General features: G+C 41.4%; 1 protein-coding gene across 1 annotated transcript in view; it reads left to right on the top strand.

Annotated features, from left to right (window-relative positions):
- Nucleotides 1–22,872, top strand: part of LOC145402111 (1-phosphatidylinositol 4,5-bisphosphate phosphodiesterase delta-4-like) — a 218,529-nt gene that overhangs the window by 96,974 nt on the left and 98,683 nt on the right. The window contains exons 4-7 of the mRNA XM_080274229.1: nt 2,032–2,209; nt 3,633–3,762; nt 7,961–8,076; nt 10,913–11,073. Of these exons, the coding sequence (XP_080130355.1) occupies nt 2,032–2,209; nt 3,633–3,762; nt 7,961–8,076; nt 10,913–11,073 (585 nt within the window). The remainder of the gene's footprint in view (nt 1–2,031; nt 2,210–3,632; nt 3,763–7,960; nt 8,077–10,912; nt 11,074–22,872) is intronic.

Here is a 22,872-nt window from a genome sequence, read left to right as displayed (position 1 = left end):
TCATCATTCTCTTCTCATTATAAGGTCCTGTACACGTCTCCTTCAGTTCCCTACAAATAAGTTACTCCATCCTCTTAGCCTTCTCCAGTGCTCTTTTCACTCAGTCTTCCATCTTCTTCCATTCCCCTTCTGGTCCCCACTGTTCTTTAGTCTGTTGATTTTGCCTTTCTTCCTGTTCATCCACTATGTCCAGTTTCCTACCCACCTTGGCTTCTGCCTGCTGCTATGTTCTGCCTTTCTGTTCTCCCTTGTCCTAAAGCTTATCTTCCCCCAGATACCCTTCGCTCCATTTTTCTCAAACGTGTGTCCTATCACTCTTCTGCTATGCATATCTTTACTGATGGCTATAAATTTTGTCTTGGTGATGGGTATGCTGTTGTTTTCCCTGACACCTCCATCCAAGCACACTTACCTCCATTGCAAGTATCCTCACTGCAGAAGTGTATGCTGTTCTTTTTGCTCTGAAGTCTCTTATTAGGTTTTCTTCCTCCACCTTTGTTATTTTCTCCAATTCTCTCAGTGCACTCACTTTCTTACACATCTTCTTATCCTCAAATCACGCAAATTCAGGAGAGGCTGTTCTGCCTTTCTGTAAGTTGGGGGGGGGGGGACCATTTCATTTCTGCTGGGTTCATAGCCATATTGGGATTACAGGTAATGAACAAGCTGACTCATCAGCACACTTTGGTGCTTTCTCCTCTAGGTCCTCCCTCTGCCCCCGCCCTGCCTTTAATTGTTTCCCTTTTCTAACCCGTCTCTTCCATGATCGTTGGCAATCCTTGTGGAACCAACAAGTTCACAACAGACTTCATAGTGTTAAACCCTTTGTTCTTCCCTGGCACACATCAACCCACCCCATTTATCGATGAGAGAGTATCCTTGCTCGTCTTCGCTTGGGTCATACCCGCCTAACTCATGGTCATTTGATGAGCCATGACCCTCAGCCCATCTGCTTTCATTGTAACTGCCCTATGGCTGTCCGTCATCATTTTCTCGATTGCCCATGTACATTCCAACAACGTCTTGCAGCTTTCCCCCTTCCATTCCTCATTATGTCGGCCCCTACAACTTATTGATATCCTAGATGACTGTCATGGTGCTAATTCTTCATTATTCCTTCTATCTTTCTAACTGAAATACTAATGTGGTCATCAGGATCCAGAAAATTGAGTAGGAACAATGAAAAGTAGAACATTCAGCAGATTTTTCAGTGAAATCCGCCACACTTTCATTAACTCCTCATTCGAATGTAAAAATTCTCTTTCGCTTCACATGCAGAAAGTATTGACACTTTTTTCTCCAATTGGTTGCCTGTTCGAAGGAGAGAAGCCTCTATTCTGTCCACTGTAACCTTACATGAAATTGCCATTCTCCACTTTGAATGCTGAGCTAAAAGGTTAACACTAGAATATGATGCTTTGCCATGGAAAAGTACCGTGGAAAGGATGTAGAGTCAAAGTACTGTTTGATTCTGCCATTGAGCCATGGAAAATAAGCTGCAAGTAAGCCTCCACCAGATACTGTAATGTTGGATAGACTACAGATACTTTTCATCATAAGAAAGGATTGTTTTTAAATATAAAAACTTTCCATGCAGCTGGTAGTATAAACTGAGGGTGATTGGTAAATTTAGTGCACAGATCTCCTTTGGCTTTGCCCTGTTTTGCCCATGAAGAACTTTTTTTTTTTTCTTTTAGTTCATGTTCCATATGGATGATATTGTTAAGCATAGGAGAGATCATATATAGTGATAGGACTAGAAACAGTCTCTGTTACCCTTCCACAACCTGATATGTGGAGGTAGCAAGATTAAATATGAAATGTACATAATTAAAAAATGAAGGATTAATAGCAAAACGGAACATCAAAACATGTGACATATAATTAGGACTTACCGAATAGCTCAGGTTTTTGTGCTACAATGAGAGAGGAGCCATCGCTTATAGGTGAACCAGGAAATAAGCTATAAATGAAAGATAAGTCTACTGAGAGAAGGCAGATGAACTGAAGCTCAAATTTCATGTATTACAGCAGGAGAGGACCCATTACTTGAGGAAAACCGGTGCTTCTCAGTGATCCATGGTGCTGGGGGTCGTGAGGTGCTGGACCTGGTGGCATCAACGGAGGAGGAGAGGGATGCCTGGGTGGCTGGACTCTCACACCTGGTTCAGTCTGTCAAAGCCCTGCATGAGGAAAGACAGTATGATGTGTGAGTGTGCTGGTGCCATGTACTTCAGCATGTAGTAATTGTAATGTTCCAGTTAATTTTTATTTTATTTTTTTATTGTTTTATGGTATTACACCTCTGAAACCCCATCAGGAAAACAGGGGCCCAGGGCAAGGCTGTTCATTCTGAACATTGAACCCATAGGTTGCGTCATGTCTGTCAGCCAGTCAGGGAAACATGATGAGGGGGAACTAGGAAAAATCGACTTTTTCACTTAAAGAATTTTTCTGAAACTGTATTGTACCTTAGTAAAAATCCATCCAGAAGTAAATCAGTCTTTTGCACTTGCACGTGAAACAAGCTGGGAGAATTTAGGTCCTCCTGTTTAGGGCTAGTGATGAACTGAGGACACCTTGCCTTTGCCTGACAAAGACCCAGGCAGGTGGGAATTAGCCACCATTGACCGCGATGTAAAAGAGGAGCTGAGTCTCATCCCATGTATGGCAGCTCATCAAGCATAAATGTTTGCTTTGTGCCATGAGGAAATGCAGAAATTTGAAATACAGGGTGAGCTTCTATCAGGCAGTCCACAGGCTGCCTAGAATGTCGTCTGTAACACACATCAGAGTTGAGGGATTGAGGCAAGAAAGACCAGTTGTTCATTCGGGAGTGGCTTTATGTAAGCACATAAGCCTCGGCAACCTCATGGGTTGAAACTCTTTATTAGTCATGGATTGAAACTTTTATTAGTCATGGATTGAAGATCCGTTATTAGCTACATTTGACAAGTGCCTTAATCGACTAGACTGCCTGGCATCTCTGTTAAACAGACAATGATTATTCACAATATCCTTTGACATGTCATAAAAACACCCGTGCAATTACCATTATGTCAGTCCTTAATGAGACATAGCTAGCATGAAACTGATATGGACAGTAATTGGTACAGTAGTGGTCTGTGTGTGAACAAAATAACTAAAACATTTTTTTGTCAGATTTGGACTAAATTTGTTGGGAAGGTTGAGGCTTAACTAAGGGGTTGACCACTAGTTTTTAAAAATAAAAGGCCAGAGGTCAAGGTCACATGGTTAGGTCAGTTTAAACAGTTTCTGAGTTAACACTTGTGGGTGGGTTCAGGGTAAAGTAAAAATGAAGGAATTCGGTTTTAAGAACAGTTGGCAAAGGTCACGATCACAGGACAAAGTCAGATGTTTGGTCTTTAGACCAGTAGGTGGATGTGTGGGTATTGCAGTCTGAGTGCCATACTCCTTGCTTGTTGTTAAGTCCATATTCAAGAAAAAGTGCCTTATATAGTTGATTTACCAGTTCCTCCAGTTTACAGTAAAAAATATCGGAAAAAGATTGATATTGCTGAACAGTCATGGACACATAACAACGACTTCCTATACTGTATAATGGAGATGCTTATCTGTGAAGCTGCGCTTGACCTCACTGTTCCCCCCAGGTGGCTGCGGAAACAGTTTGAGGAGGCAGACAAGGACAACAATGGCTCCCTCAACTTCAGTGAGTGTTGCATCTTACTAAAGCAGCTCAACATCAAGATGGATAAAACACATGCTAAAAAATTATTTAATGTGAGTAGAGGTGTGCTCTTGTTAACTGTTTTAAATCTTTTTTATAGCTGTTGCCTTTAAGCAACCCCAATCTGTCGGATCAAGTGGACCCGTCAACTACAGGCAAACAGTTGCCCTTGTAGGGACATCTTATGCTGTGAACTGATGTCCCATGTGGCTGACAGTACCGTGTCACAACATGAAATAGGGACTAATGTGGAGGTTTGGTTCATGGGTGGATGCTGCAGATGCATCTCTCCATCCAGCTAACAGGGGCACCATAGTAGGCACCATGTCACCCAATTATTTGGTTGTATGGTTATCACCCAGTGCTGTAAATGGTTTCCTAAGTTACAGGCAACCACTTGGCTTGTTACTCGATGTAAAGCCACCGGAAATGCAAAGCAGAGTACCTAAAGAGTGATGGGCAGGAGGGGAGAAATTGGCAATAAGGGCAGAAAGAAGAAAAGAATGATAGACATGAATTAAGCATATGAGGTGAATAATGTTTCTGATATATGTAATGATTTGTGGGTATTTGACTACTGATTGTGTAAACACAATGAATCAGCTATAGTCTGACTCAGGAAAGATGAGGGTAGAATATCGTCTATTTTACTCCAGAGTCACTGTCAAAGGCCGAACGCACCTGACTTAACGACCTGTGGGAATACAGGCTGGCCAGGGACAAGGCCTGAGGGCAAGAGGCACACACACACACACACACACACACACACACACACACACACACACACACACACACACACACACACGGTTATAAGTGACCTGCTATGCTCACAAGTCAATATGAACTGTGGTTCCTGTTTCTGGATGCAACCTTTTTTTTTTTTTTTTTTTTTTTTTTTTTTTTTTATACAAAGCCCTAAAAATAAACAAAAAATGTTGGACCAGTTATTCGTTGTATATTTAGATTTAATAGCATATTATTCCTTTTTTTTTTTTTTTTTTTTGAGGTTAATTCGCCTGTCATCAAGAATTTGTAAGTTGGCATCTTAGGTCACAGCACCTCCTGACTGACTCCTGGGAGATGACGAGACAGAGTTCCGAATTTGGATCACATTTTAGCGAAGGTAAAGGAGGAGATTAATTTTAAGGGATCAAGAGCAAGCCTTCACAGACTCCTGAGAAAGAATGGATATACTTTCAAGAAATCAGATGAAGGACGAAAAATTCTGATGGAACGACGTGATATTGCTTTGGCACGAGCAGTTTATCTAAGAAAAATACAAGAAAACAGAGAATCAATCAACCCACGGCAAGAGATTTACATAGATGAGACGTGAGTTAATCCAAACGAGAGTGTCAATAAATGCTGGACAACTGCAGGTGGAAAACTGGGCCCGAAGGTGAAAAGTGGCAGAGGATCCAGATTTATCATTATACACGCAGGCGGAGAGGATGGATTCGTGCGTGGAGGTTTGAACATGTTCAAATCTCAGAATGGTAACAGAGGAGGTTACCACCAATCAATGAATCACCACACTTTCAAAGCATGGTTCGAAGACCAGTTACTCCCAAACATCCCTCCCCATTCACTGCTCATTCTGGACAACGCTTCGTACCACTCTAAGATCCTCATTAAAGCACCAACGCAGGCTTCCCGTAAAAATGAAATACTGTACTGTAATAGAATGGCTGAGAGAGAACAACGTTCAACACAACCCACAACACTCCAAACTAGAGCTGCTAGATCTGGTGGAGAGAAACAAAGACAGGCAAGAGTGTGAAATAGACACTATTGCAAAAGACCAAGGACATGAGGTTTTACGACTTCCACCCTACCACTGTGAATTAAATCCAATAGAACTTATATGGGCTCAAGTGAAAGATGAAGTAAGTAAAAAGAATTCCAATAATAATCAGACAATGTGTGTGGTGGAGGAAATCACAAGAAATGCGGTGAGGAAATGGACACCAGAAAACTGGCAAAAATGTATGGAGCATACGAGAAAGCTAGAACAGGAATATATTAGAAATGACATTGTGCGCAATCACATGGTTGAAGAATTCGTCATTAACGTGGCGAATGATTCCACCAGTGAAGAAGAAGGTTTAGATGAGGGAGACATGAATATTAAGTGAGAGAGAGAGAGAATTTTATTTTCAGTGTAAATTTTAGAGTATAATGAATATTTATTAAGGAAATGCTACTGTTGATCCTTCGATCAGTAAAAGTATTGTAAATCACTTTATGTTTATTCATAACATTTTTTTTCATAAAGAATAGTAATACACATTGTTTTATTATTTAAGCATTTTGTGTGTGTGTGTATGTGTGTGTGTGTGTGTGTGTGTGTGTGTGTGTGTGTGTAGAGGAAAGAAAACGGAAGAGGGAAGGAGAAAGGTCCCCGAGGGGACCTCTTAATCCTTCACACGGTCACTCGTGTTCCGATTTTGGCAAAGGCTTTGTAAAATTCTCTCCCTCATGTTTCCTGAGACAGACTATAATTGAGAAAACAACAGAATGTGATAAACCATTGTGCTTAGGTTTTGTTCTTTATGAAAAGGCTTTCAACTTAGTGGAGCACATAGCAATTATAAATTCATAGTGGGAACAAGGAGTAAATGAGAACATTGTAAAGCTGCTCAAAAACATATATAAAGAGGGAACTGCTACAGTTAAATTACATAATAACTGGAAAAAATCAAGGTGGAGAAGGGCATGTGTCAGGGAGATAGAGTTTCACCAGAATTATTTTCAGTATGCCTAGAAAGTATTTCGAGAAGGCTAGACTGAGAGAAGAAAGGAGTAACTATTGATGAAGAAAACCTAAACCATGTAAGACTTGCTGATGATATTGTCCTAATATCAGAAACATTAGAGACATTGCAAGAAAATTGAAATGACCTAAATAGAGAATGTCTAAAAGTAGGGCTAAAGATGTACCGGAGTAAATCTAACGTAATGTTTAATGTGAATACACCAAAGAACATCATCAGAATAAGGGAAGAAATTTTTGAAGAAGTCAAGCCGTACAGTTACTTGGAGCTAATATTAAAACTAACGAAAGACCATGATAACGAAATAAAAAGACGCATTACAATTAGATGGAAAAGCTTTTGGTAACATTGAGGCATCATGAAAAGTAGCTTGCCAGTATGCATGAAATAAAAGTATATAACGAATGTATAATCCCAACTATGATGTACACTTGTGAGACCTAGAAACTGACAAAATCGACAGAAAATCAACTAATCTGTACTCGGAGAGAAATGGAAAGGTCATTGTTAAGAAACCCGTCACTTTATACTGCATAAATGTACTGTAATACGTGTAAAAAAAAATCCGTGTCCACAACCGTGGATATGGAGGTAAAAATAATCCACAGTTGTGTCTGCGTCCGCCAAAATTAATATCTTAACCTCCACAGTTTTATCCGCAGCCGCATTTCGGTTCCGCCTCTGCCTCCGCGGAGCTCTAAAATTTGGTATCCGATACATTGCTAAAACTTTTATACAGGTCATCAGATATTTGCTAGTAAGGTCAGACAGCACCAGAGAAGAGTAGTCATCAGTTTTTGATGATAGAGTCTGCAGTCATTTGTGAGCTAAATTTGGAAAATGAAAAGGGTAGATTTAATAAATTATAGTATTTGAACTTCAGAGGTTTGGATCTTTGAGATTGCACCATATTTAACTAAAAATGCCATCCTGAGGATTTGAGTGGTTAATTATATGCTTGCAACTTAATTCCTTCAGTCTGGTGACATGTGTTCTAGATTTATTCTTGCTACATTCAGATGATTTTCTTCAGCTTTTGGGAGACCTCTCAGAGTTTAAGAGTAAATAAGAGTTATGTAATACTGCTTGATATTTGTTTCTGCTTTATTATGATGTACATTTTTGGTCATGTTATGGTAATGGTTGTGTTCTTGGTACAGATAGCCCTCATTTCAAATTAGGAATGTTTTCCCATTTTGGTCATGTTATGGTAATGGTTGTGTTCTTGGTACAGATAGCCCTCATTTCAGATTAGGAATGTTTTCCCAATATAAAAATTTTTGCCTTATAGCTGGTGTCTGGTGATGTACTGTAGTCAGAGGGGAACTACAGATCAGCTACAGAGGTAATGGCTGAACTTTAATGGGCATTTTTTCAGGAAAGTAAATGGACTTAATAACATAAAAGGATATAAAATAAGGCTAGTTATAATTATGATGCACTCTCCAGTACTGTACTTGTTTCTGTCCACCCCCAGCAAGCCAACACCAGCAAACAAAAGAGGGATGGAGAACAGGTACTGGAGGTGAATGAATTTGTCAACTTTTACCATGCCCTCCTCAAGATGCCAGAGATAGAGAAGTTGTACAAGAAGTGAGTTCTGAAACAGTTTCTGTACTGTAGTTCGGTAATATGTGGTTTAAAAGAATTGAAGCTTGGCAGTGAAGTGACAGATACACTATATGGCAACTCCAGGATTAATGTTTGTGATTTTTTTTTTCCCTCTTAACTCCATAACTAACCATCTGGTCTTAGTGACTTTGATATGAGGTGCTCCTTGGAGTAATGCTGAACATACCAGAACTGAAACCAACAAAATGGGGGTAAGTGTAATGAATTGTTGATACATGGTGCTTTTGGAGCCCTCCATGGAGTGCATCACATTATATTATGATGATCCTCCTTGGAGGAACATCAGCAGCACTGGGAAAAAAAAAAAAAAAATGTTTCCTAATCTCTGTTTTCTCAGTACAGTATATTGATTAGACTATGGCTCATTTGGCGTTTCTCCAAGGATAACCTCATATAAGAAATTATAGGATTAAGTAAACATGATGATGAGAATGAGGAACATGAGTCATAGTCAGTGAACTTTAACACTATCATGAAACTTGGGTATATTGATCACTTCAGCACTAGCTGCTTCAGTTACTATACTTCAGAGCCGGTAAATTGTATGTTGATGTATCGAATATGCTACTGGACATTTTGTACTTTTTGTTTTTGTGCTGCCTACTTCCTAATTTCTGGATCATGGTTACCCAATGTATTAGTGGAAAATAATGAGTTTGGATATTAATGAGAAGGGAATGTTACCCATAGATTTATATAATGTGTGAATGTCCAAGTATGGATGGGCCATGCCACTATACACTTCATGACTTTCCATAGTTTTATACTTGTACAGAACTTTGCTTTTCCTAATTTATTCGTCCTACTTACCAAGTGTGTTTGTGGTAGATACAGTTAGGATTGTGATGGCATACCAGTGATACCAATAAGTGTGATGATGTGCGAACCATGATGTATGGACCATGCTAAACAGCTCTCCCTAATTGTGTGTTTTCCCTTGCATATTTCCAGATCTTACTTATCACATTTATCAGTGGGAAATGTGGGCAGGATTACTGCACAGGCGGGGGTACCTATCATCCACTTTCTTCATATAGTTCTGCCCACTCCTTCCTTCACCTTTATCATTCATTTTCTGTCTGCCCTCCTCTTTTCCTATTTTCTCCCCTCCTTTATGTTACCTCATTATACTCCTTCAACTTCAGGCAACTACAGTGAGTGACAAGCCTAATGGTTTCTTGTAACCCAGCAGACCATTTATAATACTGGATGGTAAGAATTTTTCCATATTATGGATGCCCCTGTTAACTGGGTGGAGAGGTGCAGATGCAATGTCCATCCAGAAACTGAGTTTACACACTTTTCACTGCACCTCACAGTGGCTAGGCACTATCTCTTGTAAGGAGCATCAGCTCACTGAATGGGATGCCCCTGCAGAGGCAATTGCTTGCTTACTGTAGAGGGGTCTGCTTGGCAAGACAGACTGTGGTTACTCAACAACATCAACAACAACAAGAAGTGGAAAATAGGGGTAGGATATTAACCCCTTCTTTACCGAAAATGTGTTTTGATGCACCCCCGTACATCACCAGTAAACACCCGTGAGACACTGGAACCGCTACCATGGTACAGTATGCTGGTACACCCTCTAATGAATGGCAGCTTATGGGCCTCAGGGTAGCCCGGTAAGGCTGTTTCTGAGGACCTCGTGTTAGCAACAGCTCTGTGTTTTGACGACAAAGACTGTGACAGAGTTCTGACGAATTCTGACATCATTAGATGCGTCATGACTGAGTTGCGGTGGCACCAATGACTTGCTCACTCATCTGTGATGTAACTTCTTTTAGACCAATCATTATTTTATTTATAATTCCTACTACAGATATCGTATTTTATTTTCTGCTGACATGTGGCAAAATTTACACCCCTTGGCCTTCCTGAGAGAGTCAGTTACCACACACTTGACCACGAGAGAGGGTGTACAGGATATTTTTCTCTCATGGCATCTCTGGCAAATTTCGATAGTGACGAGTTTATTCCTCATGAGGATATTTAATTAGATGTGTCAGATGATGATGCAGCAGTGTCTGATGTGTCAGTAGATGACTGTGATCTTGAAAATGATAGAGAAGTTGATGTAAGTGAGGAAGGAGGAGGAAAATAGTAGCGAGCTTAGTGACGCTGCACTCTCGGCAACAAGTGGGCCAAGGTCACCATCACCATCACGTGTGTCCACACACTTCATGCTTAGCTTACAAGGTAAATAAATAAGCCATCCATCTGTGCAGGACATTTTTTTCAAGCCAGTTTGTACAGTAGTTACCTGGGTAACAGTACTTTAGCATAAGATATGTGAACTTATATACCGTAATGATTTATTTAATACAGTAATATTTTTTTATTACCAACATCATGCTGGGTTTATGTGATCATCAGTATACAAACAAATAAAAAAGAGTGAATAGTTTTGACGTGGCAAAAAATATACACTACCCCTCACACTACAGGAGGGGGAGCTATCAGGTCGGTATGGGGGGTAAACATAATGTTTACATTTGGGGGAGGGGTCGGTAAAGAAGGGGTTGAGTCGTTTGTACTTCACTGACTTGTTTCTGGATCCATCCCACTTTTTTCAGGTGTACTTAAATTGGATTAGGATATGATGATGATGATACTTCTTCTCTTTGTTGGTAGATTAATTATTGTTTTCCCCACTGTTGATAGCTTATTCTTACTTTTCTGTTTTCCTTTTTCTGTGTCTGAATCCTACCAACTTTTTCCATATGGCTGGAAAAGAATTACAGTATTGTACAGTGATGATGACAGTGACGAAGTTATAATTTTCCACATTCTTCAGATACGCTAGTGAGAAGACGTTGCTACTAAGTGCAGACCAACTGTTGACATTCTTGCAGCATAACCAGGGCCTTGCCAAGATGGATGTTACCGAGGCAGCGAAGTTAATCAAGCAATTTGAAATCAGTGACCTTAAGGATAAGGGATATATGACTCAGGATGGTAGGTATTGGAAACTTTTTTATTCTTTGAGTTTGCTGTATTGTGAACTAAGGAGAGTTGAATAATGGAGAAGCAAATTTAGCATTAAGAAGTGTGATACAGTGAGACTTTGCTTTAATGGACCCCATTAACCCGCCCCGTGCCAGTGCCGTTTTAAAACGGTCTGACATAATGTCACGGCCAGTGCCAGAGCCGTTTTAAAACGGTCTAAAATAAAAACCTTCACTGTGACCGCATTTTTCAAGATTCACAGGTAAAAATTGGCAGGCATGTAAAGTAACTGTTCCTCTACCATCCCCCAGGCTGTCAAGGCCATACACTCACTCGCTCCCCTCTTCACGCTTGCTCTGACTCACTCTGCCTGTGTGCCTCACCCGGTGCTGTACATTGTGAAGGCCTTTTGTAAATATTTTCATGTAAGTGTAAGTTGTAAATATTTTCTAAGTTGTAAATACCTTATTGTAAGTGCCAGGACTGTACGTTATGAAGTCAGGTTGTACCTATCTTCAAGTAAGTGTAAGATAATGCATTCACAGTGAGAAAGACACGCAAATTGTGATAGATGCTGAAGTAATAAGTGATCAGAAAAGTGTACTGAACATTGCTATACCTTCCCAGCATAAATATCTGAGTATACCTTACATAGAAAACGGCTTTCATGTATGTGGTGAGCGTGAGAGAATGGCTATTCCTGTACACAAGTATGCAGGACTCAATAAAACTCATTTCCAAGTCTCGGTGAGCATTTTAATGGCAAAATTCGTTGTTTCCACATCAAAATCTATCATTTTAGCCCCCCCCCAAAAAAAAAAAAAAAAAAAGGCCGGCACTGGGGTGACCCAGAGTGCTTAAAATAGCCGGCACGCGGCGGGTTAACCAGGCTCCGTTTGTGTGTGTGTGTGTGTGTGTGAGGAAGAAGGAACCAAAGGCAATGAGCCAGCAAAACTGTTCCTTCCAAGAGAAAAGCAAAATGCAAGAGAGAGCCAAATTCAAGATCCGATCATTTTGAGATGCCTGGACACACTGCGTTTGAAAGACTGGAGATCATAGGAAGCAGGAAATACAGACAGAGGGAGACAGTTCCAGAGTCCACCTGTTGCATAAATGAAGGACTGGGAGTAACAGTTAACTCTTGCATTAGAGAGTTGGACAGAAAAGGAACGAGAGTTTGCTGCTAGACGGGTGCTACACGCCCGTCGTAGAGGTAGAGGAATGCATGCAGACAGTTCAGAGAAGCAATGACCATTGAAGTAGCGATAGAATAGAGATAAAGATGCAACAGTGCGGTGCAGAGACAGAGGCTGAAGGGAGTCAGCAAGAGGAGGAGAGTTAACCCCTACACCGGGCATGTTTACCAATGTTTTGCGTGTGCCGCGCGGTTATTCGGGCTCCGACAGACTCTCAAAAAATATTTGTCAAAAATCAGTTATTAGTCCTAGAATATTAAAATTATATATGCTTATGGCACATACCTTCAGCTTTCTCCTGGAATGTTTGTTGAGCCTTTGTCGGTTACCGTAGGACTTGTGGAGACCTCTGAAGTTGGGTAACGAAGTCTCCACTTTACACTTCCCGGCAACCCGTAATATGATTACCACAGCCAGATATTAACACTATAAACACAACTCTATGATTTTCAAGTAGTTTGGGATCCATACTCCAAAAAAATAAACCCACTGTGAAAGCAATGATAATTACGAGCGCGTCTGACCATCGCATTTGCGCTAGTTCGCTCTTGGTACGCTGTCATTTATTATTCATAAAACCCCTCACACTTTATATTTCTATTACTATATAACATATATATCTACAGTCTTTATCCATAAGTTTCCTTCAGTAGTATTAGTTTATTCTCACTGTAGGGATTCAATTTCTTTCAGTAAAATACATAGCATTCACTTTCTCGTCCTGTATACTAGCATTGAGAGTGAATGTCACTTTCACCTTCACTCTCATAACTCATAGTATTCAGACATGTTAGAGTGAAACTTTCACTTTCATTACTCCTAGGGTATATACTCGTATTCTTATAATACTAATTTACATTTCTATTTATGTTCTCTATTTTATTTACGTTATTTACATTTCTATTTTATTTACACTGTGTTATGCACTGTCACTTGAAGTAACTTATAAAACTATTTTCCACTGTTCACGTATATTTACATTCATTACTTTCACTTGCTGTTTACACATTATTTACACATTATTTACAATTCCACTTGCACTGTTTTACTCAATAGAAAGATCGTAGTCACTCTTTTATTAATTGTCAGCCCTTTACCTCTTTCCACACGAGGTTTAGTAGGGGGTAAAGGTCACAGGGCCCTTTGCATGGGGGTGAAAAGTCCCTGAAGCTAGCAAGAGCGAACAGACGTACCTCCACGTTGGAAGATGAGAGTGAACTGATAAGGGTGGGCCGGGGTGGTGGCCTACCTAGGGAAATTCATTACTGCCAATGTTAGCCTCTTGACACAGCTAATATATAGCAGTGAAATGATTGGCAGGAAATCTAGACAATACATTATAAATTAGGTAGTTCCAGGTGAATATAAATATCACTTAGGCTTCTCCCTTCCCTCCTTATATGTATATTTATTACGAAAATAGATTATATGGCATATTTCAAGGGGAAATAAACAGCGAAAATTAGCGAACGAGTGCACGTGAGGTGTTGTCAGGTGATAATTAGCCAATTCCAGGTGTATGGCACTCTCACTTACCTTATTTCTTTCTTGTATATATTATTTGGTATAAGAATAGGACATAGGGCTTATTTCAATGGATGAAATCAGTGAAAAATTCTAGGGAAGATTTACTTAGCGTAGCACGGCCGGGCAGGCGAGAGGATAGGGTAATGGAGGGGGGGGTAGGGAGGGGAGTCAAGAACGGGGAGAAATGGCTAAATTGTCAACAATGGATGGGAGTACAGATGAGATTAGGAGTGCTGACTAGTGCTGGACAATGGCAGTACTGATAGATGATACAAGCCCCCACTTGGAAGCCCGGGTGAATTCAAAATAACACAGAATCACAAAAGCGACACCCCGCGGTATGATCCCTTGCTCCCAAGCGTCACGAAAGTGACGCCCCGCGGTTAAGAGGTTCATGAGGCAAAAAGCCTTTGACTCCACCCTATTGAGAAGAGCTGTATGTGGGGAGCCTCCCCACACATGAGAGTTGTACTCCACGCAGGGGCGGATAAAACCCCTGTACATGTATAGGGAGCGCACCCTGCGACCCTCCAGACAAATTTGTTAAATACCAAGCCCAGGTGCAGTATAGGGAGTGCATGCAGCACCCTACCAGTCAGCCACGCGTGAGGTGGTAGATAATGGAGTCGGGATGCACTATGCGGGCTGTGAGTCACACAAGGCAAATCACATCATCAGTGCATGGGCGGCAGGGCACATCTCGGATCAAGCACTTGATTTGTCCTCTTTGTTGCTGTTCTCTTCATACAGACATCATCTCTGCCATGCCCACTTAGCTTCCTACCAAATTCTCATATGACCATCTGTGTCCACCCTAGTGTACTTCAGCACAGTGGCCTCTGAGGAAACATCACTGTCAACAACACTGTTGACCTCTAAATCTAAGGGGAAAATCTTGTTCATTTTGACTAAATACAGAGCATGGTGTGCCATGTAGTGCACTTATGGAGAAGCATGCATGACCTTAACCCCCACCCGCCGGGGGTTTTCCAACGTCGCCCACTCCTCCCTGTGGGGGATTTCCATGCTTTTGGATATAATACCCTTAATTCAAACCCTAATGTCTGTCAGACTGTAGTAGCTAGAGAAAATATTAAAGTTACACAAGACTCACCAACTCTGTTTCAAGTGAAAGTATCCCCATGTCTCCAGGTGGTCCCGTCAATGAGTACGGATAAGTTAAAGATGCCTGATTTTCCGTGTTTTGACGGGCTTATCCGAGTGAGCACAACTGCCAGTGATCTTGTACTTGCTGGCTAGCATTGGCAGCACTGACTGGAGTGGTGATTGTAACACTGCCTGGCCTCCCGGAATTTCCCACTCACTCTTCAACTTTTCCTTACTCATCGTTGTGAGGATGAGTTATCACCCTGTTCATGTGGCTCCCCATAGGGTTTTCTGCCCATTTCATAGTGCCACTATGCTCCGTAGGTGTGTGGGAAAGAAACAGCTCTTTGATTTTACTCACTTCTTGTGTTAATTATAATAATTCCTTTTACTGCGGCACTTATATTTACACTTGACATCAAGATTTTGGATAACTGCTTTATGAGAAGTAAATGCTCTTGCTGTTTCACGCAGTGTGGTTGAGTTTGAGGTAATTACTTGTACAGAAATTGTGACTCATTTGTACCAATGAAGGGCATTGTGAAAGTATTACTAGTGTTATACACAACTTACATTTTTTGTGGTTCACTTCACAAATATGCTAATTCTCACATATTCACAATTATTTTCTGAGTAACGAGGGAAAAAATTTAGTGACAGCTAACCAGGCCATTTTCTTTCTCGCCCGTGCACTCGTGGTTTTCATTCATTGTACCAGATAGGATTGCTCAAGATATTTCCAATCATTGTTTCACAGATAACCATAAACAGTAACACTTATTGTAATGCACTTGTAAAACTTATTATAAAACACTTATTTCATAACACTTACTAGATATAACTTGTAATATCTTACATTTCTCTTATGTATAAAAAAAACACTTGTACATACCTGTCACGGAGCCTATTTCTCGGCAGTAAGGGCAGAACTTTTGCGGGGGTTGATGATGCAATCGGCCCCACTCATGGGGGAGCGGAATCGGACGAGGAGGATGAGGAAGACATCACTCTATACTTTACCAGTGCCATGTACAGACTTAGCTGAGCGTCAGTGGGGCACTTTGGGTACCTACCTACCCTATGGTTGTCATAGAAAAAGGTCACGGGTTCAAAAGGTGGTGGGAAGACGCTTACGACTATACAAGTCAACTGGCGTTGCTTCGCCCACCAAATCATGATGGTATAACACGTCAACCAGCGTGTAGGGCTTAAGAAGAGTATGATCCATGGCTGTCAAGGCCAAGGAAAAAATAAAGGATAACATGAAAGGGCTGGAATATGAGGAAAATAGCAAAGTGGTTTGCAGGTCAAAGAAGGTGGAGTCCAAAGGGCTGGATGAGCCAGTGTTGTTATTGTAGTTAATCAGTCCCAGTCTGTCCAGCCAAGCAGACCCATCAGTTGCAGCCAAGCAGTCATCCGTGCAGGGCAATCCCATGCAATGAACTAATGTTCCCCTGGGGTTGACAACACCATGTAATATGGAAAAAATTGTGGAGGTTTGGTTCCAGGATGAATATAACATTTGCGGTGTTCCACCTCGTTAACCTCTCGGCTGTGTATAGCATTCCAGAAGTGCTGATTGGTGAACTGCATTGTGCATTCCAGAAGATCTACGTGAAGTATTGTGAACTTTTCAGCCATATTTCGCGCCTGCTACATGCTTATGTTTGATGAATGGGTTGTGAATCATCAGTGTGGAGTGTAAACTTTGTGTGACTAAGATGTTATCATGTTTGGTTATAAGTGGGTCAAAACACATGATGAAAACATGATTTTTTTTAACTGGTTTTCCCGCACCACGGACATAAGGAATGTTTAGGGCCACCGCAGCCTAGGGGTTAAGAGTGGCACTGTAGCAGGCTCCATACCACCCAGTTATTTGGTTATATGGCTACTACCCAGCACTGTAAATGATTTTCTGGGTTACAAGAAACCTTTAAGCTTGTCACTCAGTGTAGAGCCAGCTGAAGTGGAAAGAAGAGCAATAAAAAGTGACAGGAGGAAAGTGGGAAATACAAAGAGAGGAGAGCAGACAAAGGTAGAATGATAAAGGTGAAGGAAGTAGTCAGCACTTCATCAAGTGAGTGGATGGTTACCACATAACACCGTGAGGCAGTGTACAAATGGTATACGCAGCAGAGCAACTTGTTGTTCTTCAAGTGCAGTGATGGTTGGCTGTGGTGATTAAGGAGGCACCACTGCATTGTCACCAAGGACATCACAGGTGAGCTCCTGAGTGCTAATGTCACCGCAGTCATGCCTTTGTAGAGGACCTGAAAAAAATTTATTGAGGAGGAGGATTTGCATTTATTCCAAATATACAGTGCCGATGAGACTGGGTTAGTCTGGCACTCACTTCCCTGCAACACAAGACATTCGCTCTACAGTGCTCAACAAAAGTATTGAGTGCCTGGCACCCCCACAAAAAAACAAACTTTTCACATATGGAGAAAACGTGTAAATAATGCTTTATAATTACCTTTAATGCTTGGTAGGGTTTCCTTTGCACCTCTTCACGGACCTGAGACGTTGTGGAAGTGAAAGGGCCAGGTTCCTCAGGTGCTGGGGTGATATATTTGCCCAGGACTCATGAATGGCTGCTTCCAGCTTAGGTAGAGAGCTCAGGTCCTTCCCCTGGAGATTCTTTTTTACGAGGTACCAGAAGTTCTCTGTCTGGTTGAGGTCTGTGCTATTGCCTGGCCAGTCTTTCATGAAGGAGACCTCGCAGTCACGAAGCCAGTTGGTGACAGATTTGGCTTTATGAGCAGGTGCACCATCCTGCTGAAACACTTGTGCATCTGTGAGCTCGAAGGACTCAGGTAAATGATCACAAAGCAGCTCCAGGTAAACATCCTAATTCACTCTGCAGTTCCTGGGAAGCACAACAAGCTTCCCCAACCCCTTACCAGAGAAACAACCCCATACCATAAGTGAATCAGGGTGTTTAACTGTGCTTTCCACGTAACGGGGGTCAAGCAGGTCACTACCTCTGCGCCGGTACACTTGCGCTGCTTGATTACAGGTAACGGTAAACGTTGCCTCATCACGCCACAACACTGACAACCACTGCTCCTCACCCCAGGTAAGGTACTTGTTTGCAAAAGCAAGCCTACAAAGTCACTGGTTACGTGTAAGAAGAGGCTATCTCACAGGCCTATGGCTTGTGTAACCAAATTCATGGACTCTTCAAGAAACAGTGCGCACTAAAACCTCACCAAACACTTCCGGGTTGCTTTCCTTAATTCTCCTTGCAGTCACACAAGGATTAGACTCCACTGCACGTTTGAGCACATTAACAGACCCCAGGGAAGTTTTCCTGGGTCTACCAGACCGTGGTTTCTTTGTAGGAATGTCACCACTGTTTTCCACTCTGTAACGGGCACACCACTCCAGCACTGTCAACCGAGCCACACCAACCAAATCACTAATTTCCTTCGTGGGGTGGCCTTCCTCCTTTAGAGCAATGATCAGTGATATTATTTCACTAGACAATTCATGGGTAGGGGCCATATTAAAGTAGCAAAAGCCAAAAACCTGCGGTTCACTAGGTAAAAAATGGTGCAAAAAGAGAGGGAGGAGCGGCTGGGTTCCCCTCAGTCTCGCAGCCCACAGGCAACTGAGGCGCCAGCCAACCAGCGTGCAGTAAGGCCTCGGGCTGCTGTGACGTCATGTTAGCGCCCAGAACTTCTGGCTATTTTTTTTTTTCCCTATGAGGATGGTTCTTTTTTTTTTGCCAAAAGTTTGTGACGCCTTGACATGGGTGCCCAATACTTTTGTCGAGCACTGTACACCAAGGCACAAGGTCAGGAAGTACAGGATCTCCATAATAGTGTGTTTGAATGCCAGTGGTTTCCATCATCTCTAGCCTGTGATGGTTGGGTAGAGTAAGTGTCCCAGCGGTGTCAAGGACTGTATGACAGAGCCATAACTGTTGAGTACCAGTGGAACAAGTTGGCTTGGATTACACAGGACCTTGTACACAACTCCTTCCAACACTCATATGACCCGGATGTTCATAGGCACAAGACCAACTAGGACCATAGAAGAGGAAGTACTGGCCCTGCTGCTCCAGGACAATGCTTCTTCCCAACCAGCAGCAAGGATGGCAAAATCCAGGCCATGTTTCTACCTACAGACACAATGACCTTGATTCAGTACATGGATCAGTACAGTATCAAAAGTGCCAAGAAGCACTACGGTAGCCTATACCTGGAGCGGTGCCTTGTGGCAACAGAGGATGGCATGGATGAGCCTGGGTATGTGGACTCACAGCAGAAGAAAACACTGGAGAACTTCAAAAACTACAAGTTACTGGATTTCACATAGGACTGGGCTGAGGCATGGAAGCGGGTGCAATTAAACTAATTTAAAAAATGGTTGGCCCAAGTTGTCAGGCCTCTCCAAAGGGAATGGGTCCACTGAAAGGTTTGAGTCAATAGAAGTGGCAGGTATGCTCACTCCTGCCAAGAAAGGGAACATAAATGCTGTTGACTTGGATGAGTGGCCACACAAGGACAGTAGTGTACCAGGCTGCCACCACCTGGCAGATGAGGATATAGGAGGAGAGGTGCAATCTGCTGGAGAGGCTTAGGAAGAGGAGGAGTCAGAAGTGTTTGGGTCCCTCTTTGGTACACAATGAGGTAGGAAAGGTTGTGAGGCTTGAGTTGATGCAGGAACACGAAAATAAAAATGTGCAGTGCAAGATTTCTGAATTCTTCAGGCCAACATCAATCAGCATCAAGAGAAAACAGCCTGATAAATTGTCTGCGTCCAGCGACATTTATGTACAGTAGTATCTACTTCAGCCAGTCTTCCCCCTCCCTCCTCCTCAGGAGATTAGTGTCTCAGGTGCTCTAGGCCTCTTTCCTAAACTGTCAGCAGTGGAGAGTTATCCCTGATCCACCAAGTGACAGTGTGACAGTTACTGTAATGAGTTGACAGACTGTGTAAATATGTACAGTAATTATAAGACACATGAATGTATGTTCAGTGACACAGGTGCATGAGCAGACTGTGTGGGCTTGTGGAGAAGACTGTATTGGAAGTTATTGTAAGGTACCATAATTGCTGTACTGTTAAGTGTGTAAGATTAGCATACCATACATATGTTCTGCTCGGAGAATGCATGGAGCAGCAGTCACCAAGCATGTGAAGGAGTATCAGTCACAAATTAACCCTTCCATGGCCGTGCCTTCAGAAGTTGACGGGCCCGCCCCTGGCAGACCATTTTTTCAGGTTTCGAAAATTGAATTTTTTTTCTTTACCAAATTGAAGACAATTCTTTGGTACACCTGGCAATGTAATTTTCAGTTTCCTAAACCCATCCTGTGGTTCATAATGAATCGTGGAAAAATCGATATAGTGCCTGCACACACGCTTGTGGAAACTAAGCAGATTTGTGACAAAACATCTCACTAAGAATACACGTATATTCCCCCCAAAACACTTAGTATTGCTGAAATGGTTTGAAATGACCAGGAATATGTAGTACGAACAAAATCAATACATAATGTGAGCGGTTTTATAATAATAATTACTGTATGAATTTTTTTCACATTTTTTGATGTTTATTGTGTTTATGCAAGTATGGAGTTAGTTTTGTAGTCTAGGTGGTGTAGTGTATGCCTAAGGAGAGGGAAAAGATGATATTTGTTGTCTCTAACCTGATAAGGGTGCTCCTGTGTGTGTGTATAGGCTGAATTGTAGCAACCAGAATTCAGTGCAACCTGAGATCAGCACCTTGCACATGGGGATTAGTGTGAAGGGAAAGGAAGGTTTTACATCCATCTATTTACCATGAGAACACATATGTTGCTAGAATGTTTGTGCAAAACAAGAAATAAGTAAAATGATCAAATTTAGTGCATGAGATGTGTACTTATAAGTGGAAATATCATAGTTATGATTTTTTTAATCCACTTTGATGTTTATAATGTTTATTCCTGTATGGATTTTTTTTCGAACTCTAAATGGTATAGTGTGTGTCAAAAGAGGCAAAAGATGCTATTTTTAGTCTGTTTTGAAATACTGGGTGCAGCTGTGTGTGTTTTGAGACAACCCTCACCGTCAAAAAATGAAAAAATGATAAGGTCAGAGATTAGCATGGTAGGCCGAGGAAGAAGGGGTAAGGAATGGTGAGGTTGTAAGTTATAGTTGTTAGCACAGTAAATAAAGAATATAGCTATTTCTTTCTGCAAATATGAGAAAAACATAAGAGGAGAACAATACAAGAAAAGAAATAATGACACAAAGAAAATAACTAAAGGATAAAAGAGAAAAAAATTACCTTATATGTTTGTAGGGTTGTAGGTTGTGACTTGTAGAGTGGGTGGCAGGTGCAAGGGATGCTTATCCCTCTACCCTTCCTTCCCATTTCGGAAGTAAACTTTGATAAGTAGCCATTGTCAGGGAAACACACTTTTTCTCTTTTCTTGACTTGCTTACGAGTACTTTCTTATTCTGAATTACACTAACACTTTTCTTAGTCGGTCTTACATTACCACACTTTCTTAGTTATTGTACTTACTGCATGATCGCAAACATATACATAAAGTTATAAATAGTGCTTTATACATAATTTTGTCAATATTTACAAGTTTTTCATTTCACTCTTAGAACTGTACTATAATATCCTTTGCAGTCAGCCATGTTTACATATTTTTTTTTATCTGCTGCAAAGGCCTGGGGGCAGACAAGGTTTCTGGTGATGAGGAGGGTGGCCCTGGTACAGGCTTAGGTGGTGAAATTGTATGGGATGGTGAGAGGCTGCAAGGGGTGGAGGGAAGTGGTGGTGGCGGTGAAGTGGGGGAGGAAGAACTTGCACTTTGCTCCGGCTGCAAGTGTTCCTGCAATGTGCTCGCCATCTCCTCACCCATTATTGCAGCAAATAATTGTTTTGCCACCTTCTTCTTGGCCGGTGGTGCTGCAATCTTGCCACGAGAAAGAGGTGGAACATTGTCCATGGCCTAAGAGTCTTCATCATCTTCATCCTCCTCAGGTGGCTTTTGGTTCCACACTTCCGTATCATCATCTAAAGGGTCGTCAGCACTGTCTCCTTGCTTGTCTTCTAATCCAGTGTGGTTGTCATCACTCTCCTCATCCTTAGGGAGTTCAGCCCTGATTTCAGGGCTTGTAAGGCCCTGGCATGAGTGCAGAGGTCAGTGATGTGAGGGGGTGCTGGTCTTGAGGGGAGTGAAAGATGGATGTCCACTCATGACTGATTCACGAGATGTACTGACCGCCTGAGTGGTTTGGAGGGTAGAGTAGGTCAGTTTCAAAATCTTCCAGACCTTCGTCCCCTTTCCAAAACTGTTCGCAGCTTTTTACGGATCGCACTGATTCAACGCCATCGCCCACGCAATGGTAAAGCATCGTTTGACACCAGTGGCCATTTAGGAGTTAAATAAGTTTTTATTATTATTATTATTATTATTATTATTATTATTATTATTATCATCATCATCATCATCATTTATTGAAATGAGGCCCAACATTAGTTTTGTATTGCATATTTAAATCTTATATATCAAGGAACATGGGCCAAACCCATGCAGTACTGTTTTATTTTTTATTTTATTTTATTTTTTTACATCTTATATCTTACATGGGGTAATTGCCAGATCATTTTCCCTATGCCCAGTACAGCAGGTCGCTATCAGACATTTTATATAATATCGGATATACTGTCTGTCTTTTCCCCCAATTGGTCCATTATAATAAGGTCACACTGTAACTGTATCTGTCCATCAAGCTTTTTGTGTCTTTCTGTAGCATGTTACCAGTATTTTATATTTTCTTCAGTTAATGAAACCTCCATACAGCCTTATTTCAACTCATTTACTCTTACTCATTTAATTCCAAGCTGCCTTCCTGCATAAAATGCCAGTACAAATATACCAATAAAATATTTGTCTTTTTAGTGTAATAGGAGAAGTATATGGTAGGATGCTGATTGACAGAGTTAGGGAAATAACAGAGG

This window comes from Coenobita brevimanus, chromosome 57, assembly GCF_032717465.1.
Source record: "Coenobita brevimanus isolate Jiangsu-jjx chromosome 57, ASM3271746v2, whole genome shotgun sequence".
NCBI classification, from domain to species: Eukaryota; Metazoa; Arthropoda; class Malacostraca; order Decapoda; family Coenobitidae; genus Coenobita; species Coenobita brevimanus.
Note: the sequence above shows the minus strand (reverse complement) of the source record. Positions and strands in the feature narration are given on the sequence as shown.